General features: G+C 51.4%; 1 protein-coding gene across 1 annotated transcript in view; it reads left to right on the top strand.

The window, feature by feature from the left end:
* Positions 1 to 1,678: 1,678 nt before the first annotated feature.
* itgb2 (integrin, beta 2) overlaps positions 1,679 to 16,385 on the top strand; it is a 35,184-nt gene continuing 20,477 nt past the window's right edge. The window contains exons 1-6 of the mRNA XM_079562443.1: positions 1,679 to 1,864; positions 3,768 to 3,874; positions 3,997 to 4,107; positions 6,042 to 6,126; positions 11,292 to 11,462; positions 11,695 to 11,936. Of these exons, the coding sequence (XP_079418569.1) occupies positions 1,825 to 1,864; positions 3,768 to 3,874; positions 3,997 to 4,107; positions 6,042 to 6,126; positions 11,292 to 11,462; positions 11,695 to 11,936 (756 nt within the window). The 5' untranslated portion in view covers positions 1,679 to 1,824. The remainder of the gene's footprint in view (positions 1,865 to 3,767; positions 3,875 to 3,996; positions 4,108 to 6,041; positions 6,127 to 11,291; positions 11,463 to 11,694; positions 11,937 to 16,385) is intronic.

Below are 16,385 nucleotides of genomic sequence, written 5' to 3'. Positions count from 1 at the left end.
GGTTAGCTTTGGCAATGTTTACTGTGGTTAGCTTTGGTAATGGCTACTGCGGTTAGCTTTGGTAATGGCTACTGTGGTTAGCTTTGGTAATGTTTACTGTGGTTAGCTTTGGCAATGTTTACTGTGGTTAGCTTTGGTAATGGCTACTGCGGTTAGCTTTGGTAATGGCTACTGTGGTTAGCTTTGGCAATGTTTACTGTGGTTAGCTTTGGTAATGGCTACTGTGGTTAGCTTTGGTAATGGCTGCTGTAGTTAGCTTTGGCAATGGCTGCTGTAGTTAGCTTTGGTAATGGCTGCTGTAGTTAGCTTTGGTAATGGCTGCTGTAGTTAGCTTTGGCAATGTTTACTGTAGTTAGCTTTGGTAATGGCTACTGTGGTTAGCTTTGGTAATGGCTACTGTGGTTAGCTTTGGTAATGGTTACTGTGGTTAGCTTTGGTAATGGTTACTGTGGTTAGCTTTGGTAATGGCTACTGTGCTTAGCTTTGGTAATGGCTACTGTGGTTAGCTTTGGTAATGGCTACTGTTGTTAGCTTTGGTAATGGCTACTGTGGTTAGCTTTGGTAATGGCTACTGTGGTTAGCTTTGGTAATGGCTACTGTGGTTAGCTTTGGTAATGGCTACTGCGCTGGTCTCCGTTCATTGCATCCAGACCTTTTTAAATGTCAGAGCTCCACATTAGTTCTTGTCGTGGGTCCTCAGGTTGTGGTGATATCGTCGTGTTTCACTAAATGTTTGTATGAGACACAGTTTACAGTTTATTTGGACAAATGATCCCATTGACTTCAATGCATTCCAGCGACCGTGAACGATTGTCAGTCTTGTTCTACATCACTTCCGGTCTCCATGGCTAATGCGGAAGTGTGGGTTTTTTTCGGAATAAAAAGGTCGTTTTTTGCCAGATTTAGGGAAATTTTAACATGAATCTTGAATGCAATTGTGTTAACTACGTATCTGTGAAAATGTCGTTTAATGTGTCATATGCATATAAGGAGTGAAACAGCGCCCCCAATATGACACTGGTGGCCAAAACGTGTACTGCATCCATATCTACCATAGAGAATGAATGGGAGAGAGTTATTATTGACCAGATGCGGTGCAAAAGCAGGTCACTCTTATTTGTTCCGCGGGCCCCACTTTGGGCCCCCCTGGTCTAACCTGAGACAAGGCCACATGTGGGGGCTAATTAAGAAGCTAAACATTGAAACCTTTTCTGTGCCAGATGTGAAATGCACATCTGTCATTGAAGGAATCAGAACGATCCAAAAACTAACCCAAAGCCCAGCGTCTTCTCTAAGTCTTATACGGGAGCTGGGATTCGAACCTTCTGATCATGAGACGACCCGCTCGACCACCGGCGCCACCGTCGCCCCACCGGCGCCACCGGCGCCCCCACCGGCGCCACCGGCGCCCCCACCGGCGCCACCGTCGCCCCCTCAGGTCACATGACTCATGACGCCGTCCTAACCTCTCAATCTACAGCGTCACACTTTCACAAAACCGACTTCCCGTATTTAAGTTTGTACCGAAAACCTAAAAATAGGACTTGGGCGTGTGAAGACGAGGCTCTTGCTCAAAGGCACAGGAAGAGGACGTGCCCGTTAGCCCCGCCCCCTCAGATTATCACACTTCTGTCTAAGAAACTTCCCCAAAGTGAAGACTTCTGTGTGAGTGCTTTAGCCTTCGTCTGTCCCGGGGTTTAACCTTCGTCTGTCCTGGGGTTTAACCTTCGTCTGTCCTGGGGTTTAGCCTTCGACTGTCCTGGAGTTTAACCTTCGTCTGTCCTGGGGTGTAAGATCTGAAACTGTCTGCTGCAGGAGGAGGAGATGGGGCCTGAGCTGCTGCTGCTGCTGCTCCTGGGCTCAGGTCAGTACCCCACACACACACACACACAACACACACACACACACACACACACACACACACACGATTGTACTGCTATCTTAGTGAGGACACTCATAGACATAATGTATTACACCCAGACCCTCAAACAGTCCTTAAAGGAAGTGAGGACCACCAAAATGATCATTAGACTTGTATAAAGAAGACGAATGTTTAGTTACAGAGCACATTTTCTCCAGTTCTGCTTTACTCAAATCTAAAAGCTTCTCGATTGGAGTTCACAGCCTATAGGCCTAGAGTGTCACGCCTTGTTTGAAAGCTAAGAACTACAAAACTGATCTTTTTCCTCACGTTGTTGCCATGTTGTCGTCACTTTTCTCATGTTCTTTTTCCATCGCGTTTTTGAGACATTTTCCAGGAAGCTTTTAGATTTGGGTAAAGCTGAACTGGAGATGCACTCAGTTAAGAGGGGGTGAATAAACTGAGTTCTGTTTTGTTACTTGTCTCAAAGCAACATTTTTCTAACTTTTTAAAAACAGTTTCTCCAAATGTTGCATTCATTTTTCTTTCAGTTTTGTGTCCAAACTTATTCCTACAAAGAAAGAAGAAGTTATAACGACAGATCATTTAGAAGAACTTCCTGATAAAGTGTTTACATCTGACCAGGGTTAAATTTGAACATATTTGTTTATTTATCATCATATTTAGTCAGTTCCTCTGCTTCATGGAGGATTTACATGACTGTTATAGAAGTCTGGATGATTTTCATTTTTATTGTTTTATTTTAGTCGACCAAAAATCTCAGGACATTTTAGTCACAGTTTTAGTCTCATGAAAGACTTTTAATTTAGTTTTAGTCCAATTTTAGTCACAAAAATGTCACTTTGACTAAAATGAAGGTTAAATATTTGAGTGGACGACATGAACCCTGAGGCGAGCGGTCAGGAGAGTCTGTGACCCTAAAGGGAGTCTTCAGGTTCAGAATAAGAACAGGACCTTTTAGATCTGATGAATCATCTAAGGCTCTGTGTGACTTTATAAGGACTGATCTGTGTCAGTGAGAGAAGAGGAAATAAAGTCACATCCTCCTCTGAACCGGCAGCGTTTCATCTGCTCATTATTCTCATTAGTCTCAGCTAAATACAGAGTCGTATTTCAGAGCCTTCACTTTAAGAGATGAGTTCCTTTTTGACACGAAAAGGAAAAACAAATATATTCCGTGCGTTCATTTTTTTAACTGATTATTTTCACTGTGAGGTTTTATTTTGTATCAGATCTTTGGTTTCTGACACTGATGAGTCTAGAACCAGAAAACAGGATCTGGTTCATCTCTAACGTCAAAGGGGAATAAAGGAGGGGAATGGGAACAATAGGAAAAGAAATGAACGGGAAAAACTGCTTTTGATTTTGAGACCGGTTTAAGCCAGTTCTGGTTTTAGTTTATTCCAGAAACATCCATGTGTTGTTTCAGTGGAAAATAAACCTGTCAAATCAGCTTTAAGGCGGTAATGTCATGTCCTTATATGAGCACAGAACATGGGTGATGATGATGATGATGATGATGATGATGATGATGATGATGATGATGATGATGATGATGATGATGATGATGATGATGATTCTGATGATGATGATGATGATGATGATGATGATGATGATGATGATGATGATGATGATGATGATGATGATGATGATGGTGATGATGATGATGATGATGATGATGATGATGATGATGATGATGATGATGATGATGATGATGAGACAGTAATCTTTGAATATCTGAGTGGATGAAATGAGTCATAAAGGAAGGAAACTTCACCGTGACGTTCTCGGCCGGTTCGGTTCATGCGTCCTCAGAGATGATGATGATGATGATGATGATGGATGGGTGATGGAGATTCTGATGATGATGATTGTGTCCCGTCAGGAGCGTGGGCCGTCCCGGAGGAGGAGCAGGTTTGTGCGAAAGCCCAGATCGACGGCTGTGACGACTGCATCCGCTCCGGACCGTTCTGCGTGTGGTGCAAACAGCTGGTCAGTCACGTCCATGCTTGATATTTACTTTTTGTACCCGTCCCGTTTTGGCCTTTTTTCCCTGAGTGTCCCTGAGTGTCCCTGAGTGTCCCTGAGTGTCCCTGAATGTCCTTGTCCCGCAGGATTTCACCAAAACTGGGGAGCAGGAGGCAGTTCGCTGCGACACTCGACGTAAGCTCATGGAACGAGGCTGCAGTGAGGAGAACGTCATCACCATCAACAACCACAAAGAGGTCCAAATGTCCTCCATCTCCCAATCTGTCCCCCACACCTGTCCCCTCCTCTGTCCCCCACACCTGTCCCCTCCTCTGTCCCCCACACCTGTCCCCTCCTCTGTCCCCTCCTCTGTCCCCCACACCTGTCCCCTCTGTCCCCCACACCTGTCCCCTCCTCTGTCCCCTCCTCTGTCCCCCACACTTGTCCCCTCCTCTGTCCCCCACACCTGTCTCCTCCTCTGTCTCCTCCTGTCCCCCACACCTGTCCTCTCCTCTGTCCCCTCCTCTGTCCCCCACACCTGTCCCCTCCTCTGTCCCCCACACCTGTCCCCTCCTCTGTCCCCTCCTCTGTCCCCCACACCTGTCCCCTCCTCTGTCCCCCACACCTGTCCCCTCTGTCCCCCACACCTGTCCCCTCCTCTGTCCCCTCCTCTGTCCCCCACACTTGTCCCCTCCTCTGTCCCCCACACCTGTCCCCTCCTCTGTCCCCTCCTCTGTCCCCCACACTTGTCCCCTCCTCTGTCCCCCACACTTGTCCCCTCCTCTGTCCCCTCCTCTGTCCCCCACACCTGTCCCCTCCTCTGTCCCCTCCTCTGTCCCCCACACTTGTCCCCTCCTCTGTCCCCTCCTCTGTCCCCCACACCTGTCCCCTCCTCTGTCCCCTCCTCTGTCCCCCACACCTGTCCACTCCTCTGTCCCCCACACCTGTCCCCTCCTCTGTCTCCTCCTGTCCCCCACACCTGTCCCCTCTGTCCCCCACACCTGTCCCCTCCTCTGTCCCCTCCTCTGTCCCCCACACCTGTCCCCTCCTCTGTCCCCTCCTCTGTCCCCCACACCTGTCCCCTCCTCTGTCCCCTCCTCTGTCCCCCACACCTGTCCCCTCCTCTGTCCCCCACACCTGTCCCCTCTGTCCCCCACACCTGTCCCCTCCTCTGTCCCCTCCTCTGTCCCCCACACTTGTCCCCTCCTCTGTCCCCCACACTTGTCCCCTCCTCTGTCCCCCACACCTGTCCCCTCCTCTGTCCCCCACACCTGTCCCCTCCTCTGTCCCCCACACCTGTCCCCTCCTCTGTCCCCTCCTCTGTCCCCCACACCTGTCCCCTCTGTCCCCCACACCTGTCCCCTCCTCTGTCCCCTCCTCTGTCCCCCACACTTGTCCCCTCCTCTGTCCCCCACACCTGTCTCCTCCTCTGTCTCCTCCTGTCCCCCACACCTGTCCCCTCTGTCCCCCACACCTGTCCCCTCCTCTGTCCCCTCCTCTGTCCCCCACACTTGTCCCCTCCTCTGTCCCCCACACCTGTCCCCTCCTCTGTCCCCTCCTCTGTCCCCCACACTTGTCCCCTCCTCTGTCCCCCACACCTGTCTCCTCCTCTGTCTCCTCCTGTCCCCCACACCTGTCCCCTCCTCTGTCCCCTCCTCTGTCCCCCACACCTGTCCCCTCCTCTGTCCCCTCCTCTGTCCCCCACACTTGTCCCCTCCTCTGTCCCCTCCTCTGTCCCCCACACCTGTCTCCTCCTCTGTCTCCTCCTGTCCCCCACACCTGTCCCCTCCTCTGTCCCCTCCTCTGTCCCCCACACCTGTCCCCTCCTCTGTCCCCTCCTCTGTCCCCCACACCTGTCCCCTCCTCTGTCCCCTCCTCTGTCTCCTCCTGTCCCCCACACCTGTCCCCCACACCTGTCCTCCACACCTGTCCCCTCCTCTGTCCCCTCCTCTGTCCCCTCCTCTGTCCCCTCCTCTGTCTCCTCCTCTGTCCCCCACACCTGTCCCCTCCTCTGTCCCCCACACCTGTCTCCTCCTCTGTCCCCCACACCTGTCCACTCCTCTGTCCCCCACACTTGTCCCCTCTGTCCCCCACACTTGTCGACTCCTCTGTCCCCCACACCTGTCTCCTCCTCTGTCTCCTCCTCTGTCCCCCACACTTGTCGACTCCTCTGTCCTGTTTGTCTCTGTAGACCATCCGAGACGACCCGCTCACCCAGACAGGCCAGGATCCCGTCCAGCTGAGGCCTCAGGAGATCAGACTCAAACTGCGCAAAGGTAAACTCTGAGTCTGTGATTGTCTCAGATGGTCAGTGATGTCTCTGATGGTCAGTGATGTTTCTGATGGTCAGTGATGTTTCTGATGGTCAGTGATGTCTCTGATGGTCAGTGATGTTTCTGATGGTCAGTGATGTCTCAGATGGTCAGTGATGTCTCTGATGGTCAGTGATGTCTCAGATGGTCAGTGATGTCTCTGATGGTCAGTGATGTTTCTGATGGTCAGTGATGTCTCTGATGGTCTGTGATGTCTCTGATGGTCAGTGATGTCTCAGATGGTCAGTAATGTCTCTGATGGTCAGTGATGTCTCTGATGGTCAATAATGTCTCTGATGGTCTGTGATGTCTCTGATGGTCAGTGATTGTCTCTGATGGTCAGTGATGTCTCTGATGGTCAGTGATGTCTCTGATGGTCAGTGATGTCTCTGATGGTCAGTAATGTCTCAGATGGTCTGTGATGTCTCTGATGGTCAGTGATGTCTCTGATGGTCAGTGATGTTTCTGATGGTCAGTGATGTCTCTGATGGTCAGTGATGTTTCTGATGGTCAGTGATGTCTCAGATGGTCAGTGATGTCTCTGATGGTCAGTGATGTCTCAGATGGTCAGTGATGTCTCTGATGGTCAGTGATGTTTCTGATGGTCAGTGATGTCTCTGATGGTCTGTGATGTCTCTGATGGTCAGTGATGTCTCAGATGGTCAGTAATGTCTCTGATGGTCAGTGATTGTCTCTGATGGTCAGTGATGTCTCTGATGGTCAATAATGTCTCTGATGGTCTGTGATGTCTCTGATGGTCAGTGATTGTCTCTGATGGTCAGTGATGTCTCTGATGGTCAGTGATGTCTCTGATGGTCAGTGATGTCTCTGATGGTCAGTAATGTCTCAGATGGTCTGTGATGTCTCTGATGGTCAGTGATGTCTCTGATGGTCAGTGATGTCTCAGATGGTCAGTGATGTTTCTGATGGTCAGTAATGTCTCAGATGGTCAGTAATGTCTCTGATGGTCAGTAATGTCTCAGATGGTCAGTGATGTCTCAGATGGTCAGTGATGTTTCTGATGGTCAGTGATGTCTCTGATGGTCTGTGATGTCTCTGATGGTCTGTGATTGTTTCTGATGGTCAGTGATGTCTCTGATGGTCAGTGATGTCTCTGATGGTCTGTGATGTCTCTGATGGTCAGTGATGTCTCTGATGGTCAGTAATGTTTCTGATGGTCAATAATGTCTCTGATGGTCAGTAATGTCTCTGATGGTCAGTGATGTCTCTGATGGTCAGTAATGTTTCTGATGGTCAATAATGTCTCTGATGGTCAGTAATGTCTCTGATGGTCAGTAATGTCTCTGATGGTCAGTAATGTCTCTGATGGTCAGTAATGTTTCTGATGGTCAGTGATGTCTCTGATGGTCTGTGATGTCTCTGATGGTCAGTGATGTCTCTGATGGTCAGTGATGTCTCAGATGGTCAGTGATGTTTCTGATGGTCAGTAATGTCTCAGATGGTCAGTAATGTCTCTGATGGTCAGTAATGTCTCAGATGGTCTGTGATGTCTCTGATGGTCAGTGATGTCTCAGATGGTCAGTGATGTTTCTGATGGTCAGTAATGTCTCAGATGGTCAGTGATGTTTCTGATGGTCAGTAATGTCTCAGATGGTCAGTAATGTTTCTGATGGTCAATAATGTCTCTGATGGTCTGTGATGTCTCTGATGGTCAGTGATGTCTCTGATGGTCAGTAATGTCTCTGATGGTCAGTAATGTCTCTGATGGTCAGTGATGTCTCTGATGGTCAGTAATGTTTCTGATGGTCAATAATGTCTCTGATGGTCAGTAATGTCTCTGATGGTCAGTAATGTCTCTGATGGTCAGTAATGTCTCTGATGGTCAGTAATGTCTCTGATGGTCAGTAATGTTTCTGATGGTCAGTGATGTCTCTGATGGTCAGTGATGTTTCTGATGGTCAGTGATGTTTCTGATGGTCAGTAATGTTTCTGATGGTCAGTGATGTCTCAGATGGTCAGTGATGTCTCTGATGGTCAGTGATGTCTCTGATGGTCAGTGATGTTTCTGATGGTCAGTAATGTTTCTGATGGTCAGTGATGTCTCTGATGGTCAGTGATTGTCTCTGATGGTCAGTGATGTCTCTGATGGTCAGTGATGTTTCTGATGGTCAGTGATGTCTCTGATGGTCAGTAATGTCTCTGATGGTCAGTGATGTCTCTGATGGTCAGTGATGTTTCTGATGGTCAGTGATGTTTCTGATGGTCAGTGATGTCTCTGATGGTCAGTGATGTCTCTGATGGTCAGTGATGTTTCTGATGGTCAGTGATGTTTCTGATGGTCAGTGATGTCTCTGATGGTCAGTGATGTCTCTGATGGTCAGTGATGTCTGATGGTCAGTAATGTCTCTGATGGTCAGTGATGTCCCTGATGGTCAGTGATGTCTCTGATGGTCAGTGATGTTTCTGATGGTCAGTGATGTCTCTGATGGTCAGTGATTGTCTCTGATGGTCAGTGATGTCTCTGATGGTCAGTGATGTCTCTGATGGTCAGTGATGTTTCTGATGGTCAGTGATGTTTCTGATGGTCAGTAATGTTTCTGATGGTCAGTGATGTCTCTGATGGTCAGTGATGTCTCTGATGGTCAGTGATGTTTCTGATGGTCAGTGATTGTCTCTGATGGTCAGTGATGTCTCTGATGGTCAGTAATGTTTCTGATGGTCAGTAATGTTTCTGATGGTCAGTGATGTCTCTGATGGTCAGTGATGTTTCTGATGGTCAGTGATGTCTCTGATGGTCAGTAATGTTTCTGATGGTCAGTGATGTCTCTGATGGTCAGTAATGTTTCTGATGGTCAGTGATGTCTCTGATGGTCAGTGATGTCTCTGATGGTCAGTGATTGTCTCTGATGGTCAGTGATGTCTCTGATGGTCAGTGATGTGTCTGATGGTCAGTGATGTCTCTGATGGTCAGTGATGTCTCTGATGGTCAGTGATGTCTCTGATGGTCAGTGATGTCTCTGATGGTCAGTGATGTTTCTGATGGTCAGTAATGTTTCTGATGGTCAGTGATGTCTCTGATGGTCAGTGATGTCTCTGATGGTCAGTGATTGTCTCTGATGGTCAGTAATGTCTCTGATGGTCAGTGATGTCTCTGATGGTCAGTGATGTCTCTGATGGTCAGTAATGTCTCTGATGGTCTGTGATTGTAGCTGATGGTCAGTAATGTCTCTGATGGTCAGTGATGTCTCTGATGGTCAGTGATGTCTCTGATGGTCTGTGATTGTAGCTGATGGTCAGTAATGTCTCTGATGGTCAGTGATGTCTCTGATGGTCAGTGATGTCTCTGATGGTCAGTAATGTCTCTGATGGTCAGTGATGTCTCTGATGGTCAGTAATGTTTCTGATGGTCAGTAATGTTTCTGATGGTCAGTGATGTCTCTGATGGTCAGTGATGTCTCTGATGGTCAGTGATTGTCTCTGATGGTCAGTGATGTCTCTGATGGTCAGTGATGTCTCTGATGGTCAGTGATGTCTCTGATGGTCAGTGATGTCTCTGATGGTCAGTGATGTCTCTGATGGTCAGTAATGTCTCTGATGGTCTGTAATGTCTCTGATGGTCAGTGATGTCTCTGATGGTCAGTAATGTCTCAGATGGTCAGTGATGTCTCTGATGGTCAGTGATGTCTCTGATGGTCAGTGATGTCTCTGATGGTCAGTAATGTCTCTGATGGTCTGTAATGTCTCTGATGGTCAGTGATGTCTCTGATGGTCAGTAATGTCTCAGATGGTCAGTGATGTCTCTGATGGTCAGTGATGTCTCTGATGGTCAGTGATGTTTCTGATGGTCAATAATGTCTCTGATGGTCAGTGATGTCTCTGATGGTCAATAATGTCTCTGATGGTCAGTGATGTCTCTGATGGTCAGTGATGTCTCTGATGGTCAGTAATGTCTCTGATGGTCAGTGATGTCTCTGATGGTCTGTGATGTTTCTGATGGTCAGTGATGTCTCTGATGGTCTGTGATGTTTCTGATGGTCAGTAATGTCTCTGATGGTCTGTGATGTCTCTGATGGTCAGTGATGTTTCTGATGGTCAATGATGTCTCTGATGGTCTGTGATGTTTCTGATGGTCAGTGATGTCTCTGATGGTCAGTGATGTCTCTGATGGTCAATGATGTTTCTGATGGTCAGTGATGTTTCTGATGGTCTGTGATGTCTCTGATGGTCAGTGATGTCTCTGATGGTCAGTGATGTTTCTGATGGTCAGTGATGTTTCTGATGGTCTGTGATGTCTCTGATGGTCAGTGATGTCTCTGATGGTCAGTGATGTCTCTGATGGTCAGTGATGTTTCTGATGGTCTGTGATGTCTCTGATGGTCAGTGATGTCTCTGATGGTCAGTAATGTCTCTGATGGTCAGTGATGTCTCTGATGGTCAATGATGTTTCTGATGGTCAGTGATGTTTCTGATGGTCTGTGATGTCTCTGATGGTCAGTGATGTCTCTGATGGTCAGTGATGTTTCTGATGGTCAGTGATGTTTCTGATGGTCTGTGATGTCTCTGATGGTCAGTGATGTCTCTGATGGTCAGTGATGTCTCTGATGGTCAGTGATGTCTCTGATGGTCAGTGATGTCTCTGATGGTCAGTAATGTCTCTGATGGTCAGTGATGTCTCTGATGGTCAATAATGTCTCAGATGGTCAGTGATGTCTCTGATGGTCTGTGATGTCTCTGATGGTCAGTGATGTCTCTGATGGTCAGTAATGTTTCTGATGGTCAGTGATTGTCTCTGATGGTCTGTGATGTCTCTGATGGTCAGTGATGTCTCTGATGGTCAGTGATTGTCTCTGATGGTCTGTGATGTCTCAGATGGTCAGTGATGTCTCTGATGGTCTGTGATGTCTCTGATGGTCAGTGATGTCTCTGATGGTCAGTAATGTTTCTGATGGTCAGTGATTGTCTCTGATGGTCTGTGATGTCTCTGATGGTCAGTGATGTCTCTGATGGTCAGTGATGTCTCTGATGGTCAGTGATGTCTCTGATGGTCTGTGATGTCTCTGATGGTCTGTAATGTCTCTGATGGTCAGTAATGTCTCTGATGGTCAGTGATTGTCTCTGATGGTCTGTGATGTCTCTGATGGTCAGTAATGTCTCCGTCCTGTCCTCAGATTCCCCGGAGACGTTCCGCGTGAAGTTCCGGCGTGCGGAGGGTTACCCCGTGGACCTGTATTACCTCATGGACCTGTCCTTCTCCATGAACGATGACCTCCAGAGCGTCAAGAACCTGGGCAACCAGCTGTTCGACGCCCTGAATAAGATCACCCGGCACGGACGCATTGGTGACTGCAACACACGCCCACTGACACGCCCACTGACACGCCCGCTGACACTCCCACTGACACACCCACTGACACACCCACTGACACGGCCACTGACACGCCCACTGACACGCCCACTGACACGCCCACTGACACGCCCACTAGTTTCACGCTTCTTTACCTTCACCTGATTCCCGGTGAGTGCCTCTGTCCCGGGCCGGTGTAGGGTGTGATCTTGTGTCTCTCTGTCCAGGCTTCGGAGCGTTTGTGGATAAAACTGTCCTGCCGTTCACCAACACGAACCCGGAGAAACTGCTGAAGCCGTGCGACAACGACCGCGTGGCGTGTCAGGCGGCGTTCGGATACCGCCACGTGCTCAGCCTCACGTCCAGCAAGACCCAATTCAGAGACGAGGTCCAGAAACAGGCCATCTCCGGGAACCTGGACTCTCCGGAGGGCAGCCTGGACGCCATGATGCAGGCCACCGTCTGCGGGGTAAGACACGGTCTGAGGGTGAGGACACGGTCTGAGGTTAAGGACACGGTCTGAGGGTGAGGACACGGTCTGAGGGTGAGGACACGGTCTGAGGGTGAGGACACGGTCTGAGGGTGAGGACACGGTCTGAGGGTGAGGACACGGTCTGAGGTTAAGGACACGGTCTGAGGGTAAGGACACGGTCTGAGGGTTAGGACACGGTCTGAGGGTAAGGACACGGTCTGAGGGTTAGGACACGGTCTGAGGGTAAGGACACGGTCTGAGGGTAAGGACACGGTCTGAGGGTGAGGACACGGTCTGAGGGTAAGGACACGGTCTGAGGGTAAGGACACGGTCTGAGGGTGAGGACACGATCTGAGGGTGAGGACTAGGTCTGAGGGTGAGGACACGGTCTGAGGGTGAGGACACGGTCTGAGGGTGAGGACACGGTCTGAGGGTAAGGACACGGTCTGAGGGTTAGGACACGGTCTGAGGGTGAGGACACGGTCTGAGGGTAAGGACACGGTCTGAGGGTTAGGACACGGTCTGAGGGTGAGGACACGGTCTGAGGGTAAGGACACGGTCTGAGGGTTAGGACACGGTCTGAGGGTAAGGACACGGTCTGAGGGTTAGGACACGGTCTGAGGGTGAGGACATGGTCTGAGGGTAAGGACACGGTCTGAGGGTAAGGACACGGTCTGAGGGTGAGGACACGGTCTGAGGGTGAGGACACGGTCTGAGGGTGAGGACACGGTCTGAGGGTTAGGACACGGTCTGAGGGTAAGGACACGGTCTGAGGGTTAGGACACGGTCTGAGGGTGAGGACATGGTCTGAGGGTAAGGACACGGTCTGAGGGTAAGGACACGGTCTGAGGGTGAGGACACGGTCTGAGGGTGAGGACACGGTCTGAGGGTGAGGACACGGTCTGAGGGTAAGGACACGGTCTGAGGGTGAGGACACGGTCTGAGGGTGAGGACACGGTCTGAGGATAAGGACACGGTCTGAGGGTTAGGACACGGTCTGAGGGTAAGGACACGGTCTGAGGGTGAGGACACGGTCTGAGGGTTAAGACACGGTCTGAGGGTGAGGACACGGTCTGAGGGTTAGGACACGGTCTGAGGGTTAGGACACGGTCTGAGGATAAGGACACGGTCTGAGGGTAAGGACACGGTCTGAGGGTGAGGACACGGTCTGAGGATAAGGACACGGTCTGAGGGTTAGGACACGGTCTGAGGGTGAGGACACGGTCTGAGGATAAGGACACGGTCTGAGGGTAAGGACACGGTCTGAGGGTGAGGACACGGTCTGAGGGTTAGGACACGGTCTGAGGGTTAGGACACGGTCTGAGGGTTAGACACGGTCTGAGGGTGAGGACACGGTCTGAGGGTGAGGACACGGTCTGAGGGTTAGGACACGGTCTGAGGGTAAGGACACGGTCTGAGGGTGAGGACACGGTCTGAGGGTTAGACACGGTCTGAGGGTGAGGACACGGTCTGAGGGTTAGACACGGTCTGAGGGTGAGGACACGGTCTGAGGGTTAGACACGGTCTGAGGGTGAGGACACGGTCTGAGGGTGAGGACACGGTCTGAGGGTAAGGACACGGTCTGAGGGTGAGGACACGGTCTGAGGGTAAGGACACGGTCTGAGGGTTAGGACAAGGTCTGAGGGTTAGGACACGGTCTGAGGGTTAGGACACGGTTTGAGGGTTAGGACACGGTCTGAGGGTGAGGACAAGGTCTGAGGGTTAGGACACGGTCTGAGGGTTAGGACACGGTCTGAGGGTGAGGACACGGTCTGAGGGTTAGGACACGGTTTGAGGGTTAGGACACGGTCTGAGGGTAAGGACACGGTCTGAGAGTTAGGACACGGTCTGAGGGTGAGGACACGGTCTGAGGGTAAGGACACGGTCTGAGGGTAAGGACACGGTCTGAGGGTAAGGACACGGTCTGAGGGTGAGGACACGGTCTGAGGGTGAGGACACGGTCTGAGGGAAGGACACGGTCTGAGGGTGAGGACACGGTCTGAGGGTGAGGACACGGTCTGAGGGTGAGGACACGGTCTGAGGGTGAGGACACGGTCTGAGGGTGAGGACACGGTCTGAGGGTAAGGACACGGTCTGAGGGTTAGGACACGGTCTGAGGGTTAGGACACGGTCTGAGAATAAGGACACGGTCTGAGGGTTAGGACACGGTCTGAGGGTAAGGACACGGTCTGAGGGTGAGGACACGGTCTGAGAATAAGGACACGGTCTGAGGGTTAGGACACGGTCTGAGGGTAAGGACACGGTCTGAGGGTGAGGACACGGTCTGAGAATAAGGACACGGTCTGAGGGTGAGGACACGGTCTGAGGGTAAGGACACGATCTGAGGTTAAGAACACGGTCTGAGGGTTAGGACACGGTCTGAGGGTGAGGACACGGTCTGAGAGTAAGGACACGGTCTGAGGGTGAGGACACGGTCTGAGGGTTAGGACACGGTCTGAGGGTTAGGACACGGTCTGAGGGTAAGGACACGGTCTGAGAGTAAGGACACGGTCTGAGGGTAAGGACACGATCTGAGGTTAAGAACACGGTCTGAGGGTTAGGACACGGTCTGAGGGTGAGGACACAGTCTGAGGGTAAGGACACGGTCTGAGGGTTAGGACACGGTCTGAGGGTGAGGACACGGTCTGAGGGTTAGGACACGGTCTGAGGGTAAGGACACGGTCTGAGGGTTAGGACACGGTCTGAGGGTGAGGACACGGTCTGAGGGTTAGGACACGGTCTGAGGGTAAGGACACGGTCTGAGGGTAAGGACACGGTCTGAGGGTGAGGACACGGTCTGAGAATAAGGACACGGTCTGAGGGTAAGGACACGGTCTGAGGGTGAGGACACGGTCTGAGGGTTAGGACACGGTCTGAGGGTGAGGACACGGTCTGAGGGTGAGGACACGGTCTGAGGGTAAGGACACGGTCTGAGGGTAAGGACACGGTCTGAGGGTTAGGACACGGTCTGAGGGTGAGGACACGGTCTGAGGGTAAGGACACGGTCTGAGGGTGAGGACACGGTCTGAGGGTGAGGACACGGTCTGAGGTTAAGGACACGGTCTGAGGGTTAGGACACGGTCTGAGGGTGAGGACACGGTCTGAGGGTAAGGACACGGTCTGAGGGTTAGGACACGGTCTGAGGGTAAGGACACGGTCTGAGGGTAAGACACGGTCTGAGGGTAAGGACACGGTCTGAGGGTTAGGACACGGTCTGAGAGTTAGGACAAGGTCTGAGGGTTAGGACACGGTCTGAGGGTGAGGACATGGTCTGAGGGTGAGGACACGGTCTGAGGGTAAGGACACGGTCTGAGGGTTAGGACACGGTCTGAGGGTAAGGACACGGTCTGAGGGTAAGGACACGGTCTGAGGGTTAGGACACGGTCTGAGGGTTAGGACACGGTCTGAGGGTTAGGACACGGTCTGAGGGTGAGGACACGGTCTGAGGGTGAGGACACGGTCTGAGGGTAAGGACACGGTCTGAGGGTTAGGACACGGTCTGAGGGTGAGGACACGGTCTGAGGGTTAGGACACGGTCTGAGGGTGAGGACACGGTCTGAGGGTGAGGACACGGTCTGAGGGTAAGGACACGGTCTGAGGGTGAGGACACGGTCTGAGGGTAAGGACACGGTCTGAGGGTAAGGACACGGTCTGAGGGTGAGGTCACGGTCTGAGGGTGAGGACACGGTCTGAGGGTAAGGACACGGTCTGAGAGTGAGGACACGGTCTGAGGGTTAGGACACGGTCTGAGGGTTAGGACACGGTCTGAGGGTTAGGACACGGTCTGAGGGTGAGGACACGGTCTGAGGGTGAGGACACGGTCTGAGGATAAGGACACGGTCTGAGGGTGAGGACACGGTCTGAGGGTGAGGACACGGTCTGAGGGTAAGGACACGGTCTGAGGGTGAGGACACGGTCTGAGGGTGAGGACACGGTCTGAGGGTTAGGACACGGTCTGAGGGTTAGGACACGGTCTGAGGGTGAGGACACGGTCTGAGGGTGAGGACACGGTCTGAGGGTAAGGACACGGTCTGAGGGTTAGGACACGGTCTGAGGGTTAGGACACGGTCTGAGGGTTAGGACACGGTCTGAGGGTTAGGACACGGTCTGAGGGTGAGGACACGGTCTGAGAGTGAGGACACGGTCTGAGGGTTAGGACACGGTATGAGGGTAAAGACACGGTCTGAGGGTTAGGACACGGTCTGAGGGTGAGGACACGGTCTGAGGGTGAGGACACGGTCTGAGGTTAAGGACACGGTATGAGGGTGAGGACACGGTCTGAGGGTGAGGACACGGTCTGAGGGTAAGGACACGGTCTGAGGGTAAGGACACGGTCTGAGGGTTAGGACACGGTCTGAGGGTTAGGACACGGTCTGAGGGTGAGGACACGGTCTGAGGGTAAAGACACGGTCTGAGGGTTAGGACACGGTCTGAGGGTAAAGACAC

The sequence above is a fragment of the Gobius niger genome, assembly GCF_951799975.1.
Source record: "Gobius niger genome assembly, chromosome: 9".
Lineage (NCBI taxonomy): Eukaryota > Metazoa > Chordata > Actinopteri > Gobiiformes > Gobiidae > Gobius > Gobius niger.
The sequence above is the reverse complement of the archived record's forward strand: the minus strand, read 5'-3'. Positions and strand labels throughout refer to the sequence as shown.